The 5,223-nt window shown below is 51.4% G+C and overlaps 1 protein-coding gene across 1 annotated transcript; it reads left to right on the top strand.

Moving 5' to 3' along the window:
* Window positions 1-4,977, top strand: LOC134430923 (somatotropin). Its single transcript, XM_063178817.1, has 5 exons — window positions 1-10; window positions 873-1,036; window positions 1,831-1,947; window positions 2,293-2,454; window positions 4,777-4,977. Exons 1-5 carry the CDS (start codon window positions 1-3, stop codon window positions 4,975-4,977), a joined length of 654 nt encoding a protein of 217 aa, XP_063034887.1.
* The last annotated feature ends 246 nt before the right edge of the window (window positions 4,978-5,223 follow it).

The raw sequence follows: 5,223 nt of genomic DNA, 5'->3' as shown, positions 1-5,223 counted from the left end.
ATGGCTCCAGGTACATTTTATTTCAGTTTTAAAGGATTTCCAGTGCTGGGTGTGTAGGGTACCAGGAGATGATGAAGATGATGGGGTGGTTCTGTGGTGGGCTACACACACTTCTTACCATTCCTAAATTAAAATATGTCAATTTCTAAATCCATGAAAAAGAAAACCTTTCCCTGAAGTATGACTCTAATCCACTAATTAATATTTAGGTTAAAGTGGGCAAGGAGAGTGTTGTGAGCTTAAAGAAAAGATCAAGCCAGTTGTAATAGTTACTATTAGCATAAAAGTTGGCAGGGATAATAACTCATATTCCAAACCTCAGACAGGAATGAGGATGATGTCTAATAATGTCCAAGTCCTACAGGCTCCAGGGCATTCCTCCTCCTGAGGGTCTTTGTTTCAGATGAGCTTTGTGGTCTGTGTGAGCACAGGTGGACATTTGTGTTGGGTGTCATGGGCTGAAAACCTTTAGGCTTGACCATGATCACCAAATGCTAAAGGTGTGACCCAGGGACCAAATGCAGGTGGTCACAGCACAGGTGATGCCAGCCAGGACAGGGACAAGGCCTAGGGGAAAACATCAGAGAAAACCACAGGGACACCCCTTATTTTTCATGGAGCAACCACAATTCCAGTCAGGAAGGCGCTGCTGGTCTCAGTGGGAGCAGCCCCAGCCCCAAGGGCAGGTCCAGTGAAAGGGTCTCCCTCAATTTTGGGGAGGGCTGAGCCCACCCAGTGTCCAACAGGGCACTATGGAAGGTGAGCATGGATCCACCACGGGCAGAACAGGCTGGGATGAATGAACTCCCAGGTGCCACCTCCTCCTCAGCACAGTCCCAAGGACTCCAAACACCTTCCTCTCCACTTTGCAGGCTCCTGGCTCTCTCCTCTGGCCATTGCTGTGATCATCGTGGCACTGCAGTGGCCACAGGCAGCTGCCATCTTCCCGGCCATGCCCCTGTCCAGCCTGTTTGCCAACGCCGTGCTGAGGGCTCAGCACCTTCACCTCCTGGCTGCCGAGACCTACAAGGAGTTTGTGAGTGCTGTGGCCTGAGGGCATCTCCTCTGTGTTTCCTTGGTGGCTCCAGGGCCGTAAAGCTTCCCAGAGAATTCCCAGCTCTTGGTGTCTTTGCCAGCTCTCAGCGAGGAGAAGAAACCTTAACAGGATAGGGCAGGTTGTGTCCCACCAGCCTGGACACTGTCACCTCTCTGTCCCCTCTCTGATGCCTCCTTGGGGCCATTTCCACCTGTGTCCAGACCCCCTGCACAGGGGTAGATGGGAGGTGGCACAGATATTTTGCAGAATTTCCCTGTCACCTTTGTCCCTGGGGAGGCTCTGAGTGCTTAAACCCGGCAAGTGTTTGCTGCTGCCCAAGAGCTGGCATGAGCTGCCCCTTTGGCATGGGCTGTCCCTTTGGCACACGCTGTCCCTCTGGAACGGGCTGTCCCTTTGGCACACGTTGTCCCTGGGGATCATCTCCTCCTCAGGAGAACCTGTCCCAGGTGTGTTCTGTTCCTCCTCCTCCTGCAGTCACCTGGAGCAGTGCCTGCCCACCCTTGTGACACCCTCTGGTGACACTGAGTCACCTGCTGCCCCCAGGCACAGCTGACCCTTACTGAAGAGCAGCACCTTGCCCTAGGGAGAGGGGGAATTTCAGGGCAGCTGTTGTGCCAACACACAAACTCCTGTTTCCCACCCTGTCCAGAGGCACCTCCTGTCTCCCATTTATTCCTTGCAAAGAGGAATCATGCAGGACAGCTCGGAAATTCTCTGTGCTCTTCTCCAGCCCACGGGCAGCAGACCTGAGTGTATCTGGCATTTCTCCACAGGAACGCAGCTACATCCCAGAGGACCAAAGGCACACCAACAAAAACTCCCAGGTAGCCTACTGCTACTCAGAAACCATCCCTGCTCCCACGGGCAAGGAGGATGCCCAGCAGAAATCGGTGAGTTCTGACCTGGGGCAGGCACAGACCTGTCTGTGGAGTCCCCACTGCAGGATCAGAGAGTTTCCACCTGTGAAACCTTTGGTGCTTTCACCCTCCTCTCTCTTCTTTGCTGTTTCAACCCTGCAGACTCTTCTGGTTACACTATAAATCATATTCCCAGCTCCAGCATGAGAACACTGCTGTCTGCACAGGACCTGGGGCTGTGTGCTGCCCTCAGCCTGCAAACTGAGCTGCAGGAGCAGTGTCCCTCTCTGGGTCACTCCAGGCTGCTCCACAGGGAGCAGGACACTCCACCAAACACCACACCTACTCAGCTTTGACCCTTTCCTGCCTCAATTTCAGGACATGGAGCTTCTCCGGTTTTCCCTGGTTCTCATCCAGTCCTGGCTGACCCCAGTGCAGTACCTGAGCAAGGTGTTCACAAACAACTTGGTTTTTGGCACCTCAGACAGGGTGTATGAAAAGCTAAAGGACCTGGAAGAAGGGATCCAAGCTCTGATGAGGGTAAGTCCCAGCTGTGGGATAACAGAGATCTTCCAGGCATGGGGCACTCTCAGGGATCCACAGACCACGAGAAAACTCCCTGAATTCCACATCCTTTGGACTTTTTTTCCCTTTAGATAACAATATCATGTCCCTCCCAGTGCACAGATCCCACCACTGAGGAGGGTAAGAACACAGGACAGGTGTTACCAGCACCCCTCAGGGAGCAGATTCCACCAGGAATCACAACATTCCAAACCCAGCACCCAACATCAGACAAACAGCAGCACAATGTCCGTTACATCTCCAGGCAAAGTACTTTGAAACAGGCAAATTTTGCAAGGTTTGAAACCTCACAACATTTTATAAACACATTTTATGCAGGGAAGGACTTGCTCTGATGTTTTCCTCTTCCATTTATACAACACTCCAAGCTGAGACCTGGAGGGGGTTCTCTCCAAGGAAGATCTTGTCAGAGAATCCCAGAAAGGTTTGGGTGGGAAGGGATCTCAAAGCCCATCGAGTGCCACCCCTGCCATAAGCAGGGACACCCTCCATTACCCCAGATTGTTACAGGCCCTTTCCAACCTGATCTTGGACACCGTCAGGGATCCACGGGCAGCCCCAGCTGCTCTGCGCACCCTGTGCCAGGGCCTGACCACCCTCCCAGAGAGGGAGTTTAGTTTAAAACCATTCCCCCTTGTCACTCTCCCTCTCTTTTAAAGCCCCTTTAACGTCTTCTTAATTTTGGGTTTGTTGTTTTAAATTAAATCGTCCATTATCTGCCAGGACACCCTCCAGTTATGCTTATTCTGTAAGTTTATCGACCAGAGTCACCCTGAAGCTGTAGCTGTGAGAAATGAGTCTGGGCCATTATTTACATCTTCTAGCTGTTAAATAACTCTTCAAGTCAGGCCCTGTGAGCACACCCAGAGCTTCTGTGCTGGAGTAAGAAGGCAAAGGAATCAGGGTCACTGCAGATTTTGCTCTGCATTCTATGTGTGTTTGGGCATTGGGGAGCCACACACTGAAATGACACAAATATTCCTTTTTCACCAACTGATGACACTTTCTACTTCACCAAAACCATTCTGATGCTGAGCACAGCAGGGGGAGTGGCTCAGCACAGATCTCCATATGGAGGTATGGGGCTGGATCAGAGCTTTGGGAGTGGGGGAAGAGAGAATTATTTGTGCAGTTCCCCATCCCTTTGGCTGCTTTTACAAATACATCAGCAAAAAGGGGAGCAACAAGGAAAATTTCAGTTCAATGGGGTTTTCACTGTCAGTGGGGTTTGATCCACCAGTATTTCTGTGATTTTGCCCTTATTTTAAGCCCCCCTAGGACACTCCTGCCTCCCCACAGCCCCGTGTGTGTCACTGGCACTCTCAGTCTGCCACCACCCCACAACACCACCTCCACCTGCACCCAAAACGGTAGCAGGAGTCCTTGTAAAGCATATGTATTGTATAAGTGGCTGTGCCCCAGTCCTAGTTATTCTAAAAGAGCTACAGCTGTGAAGTCCTTAGTTGGGCAGCAGCTGTGGCTCGTGAAGGCTACTAGGATAAAAGGGGTGGGTGGGTGGGGTGAGGGCATTGGAGGAGCCCCGATGAAGCCACAAGGAATTACATTTCTGAGAAGAGATGCATGTGAGAAAACCAGCCAGAAGGTACAGACTCTAGAAATAATAGAACAACAATATGATTACAATAAGTGGTGACCCCGACGTGATCCCTGATGAGATAGTTGGTAGAGATAAGAACAGCCAAGAGCTGTGGATGGCCTTTGAGCCAGGACTGTGGGAAAGACAGCCAAGAGCTGTGGAAGAACATAGCCTTTGAGTCGAGGAGCTGTGACAGCCAAGAGCTGTGAAGAATACAAGGTTTTGAGCAAAGAGCTGTGTGTATGTTGTACGAGGCCTTTGAGTCTCGGGGTAAAATATGTATTGTGGGGAATGTATGTCTTGTACTTAAATATCTGTATCATATTTTAACATCTGTCAGTAAAAGAAAAAGGGGGAAATGTAGGAGGAGTCCTTGTCAAGCATGTGTATTGTATAAGTGGCTGTGCCCCAGTCCTAGTTATTCTAAATGAGCTACAGCTGTGAAGTCCTTAGTTGGGCAGCAGCTGTAGCTCATTTAGAATAACTAGGACTGGGGCACAGCCTCTTATACAATACACATGCTTGACAAGGACTCCTGCTACACAAAACCACACCTGAAACCCCATTTAAGAACGGGGGGCAATGCCCCTGACCTGTCCCAGGGCTCAGCAGGAGGTTTGTCCCTGGGAGACCCCCCTGTCCGGCCCTGCCTCTCCCGGAGTGTCCCCATTGTCCCGCAGGAGCTGGAAGAGCGCAGCCTGCAGGGTCTGCAGGTGCTCAAAGCCACCTATGAGAAATTCGAGCTCCACCTGCGTGGGGAGGACGCGCTGGTCAAGAACTACGGGCTGCTCTCATGCTTCAAAAAGGACCTGCACAAGGTGGAGACCTACCTGAAGGTGATGAGGTGCCGGCGCTACGGAGAAGGGAATTGCGCCCTCTGAGCCCGCCCCGCTCCAGGGAGAAGAAACCAGAGAATAAAACCCGCTACTGCCAACACGAGTCTGGATTTTTGGGGGGCACAAATCTGGATTTTTGGGGGCACGAGGCTGGCTCTTGGGGGGGCACAAGTATGAGTTTTGGGGGACACGAGTCATGCTTTTGGGGAGCACAAATCTGAATTTTGTGTGGGTCGTGAGTCTGGGTTTTGGGGGACAGGAATCTGGGTTTTGGGGGGCACGCAATGTTTG

Source organism: Melospiza melodia, chromosome 30 (genome assembly GCF_035770615.1).
Source record: "Melospiza melodia melodia isolate bMelMel2 chromosome 30, bMelMel2.pri, whole genome shotgun sequence".
Taxonomy (NCBI): domain Eukaryota; kingdom Metazoa; phylum Chordata; class Aves; order Passeriformes; family Passerellidae; genus Melospiza; species Melospiza melodia.
This window is presented reverse-complemented; position numbering and strand designations above follow the sequence as displayed.

Coding starts and splice junctions, on each gene's coding strand:
- LOC134430923 (XM_063178817.1), top strand. Junction 1,037..1,830: donor CCGAGACCTACAAGGAGTTT/GTGAGTGCTGTG, acceptor ATTTCTCCACAG/GAACGCAGCTACATCCCAGA. Junction 2,455..4,776: donor GGATCCAAGCTCTGATGAGG/GTAAGTCCCAGC, acceptor ATTGTCCCGCAG/GAGCTGGAAGAGCGCAGCCT.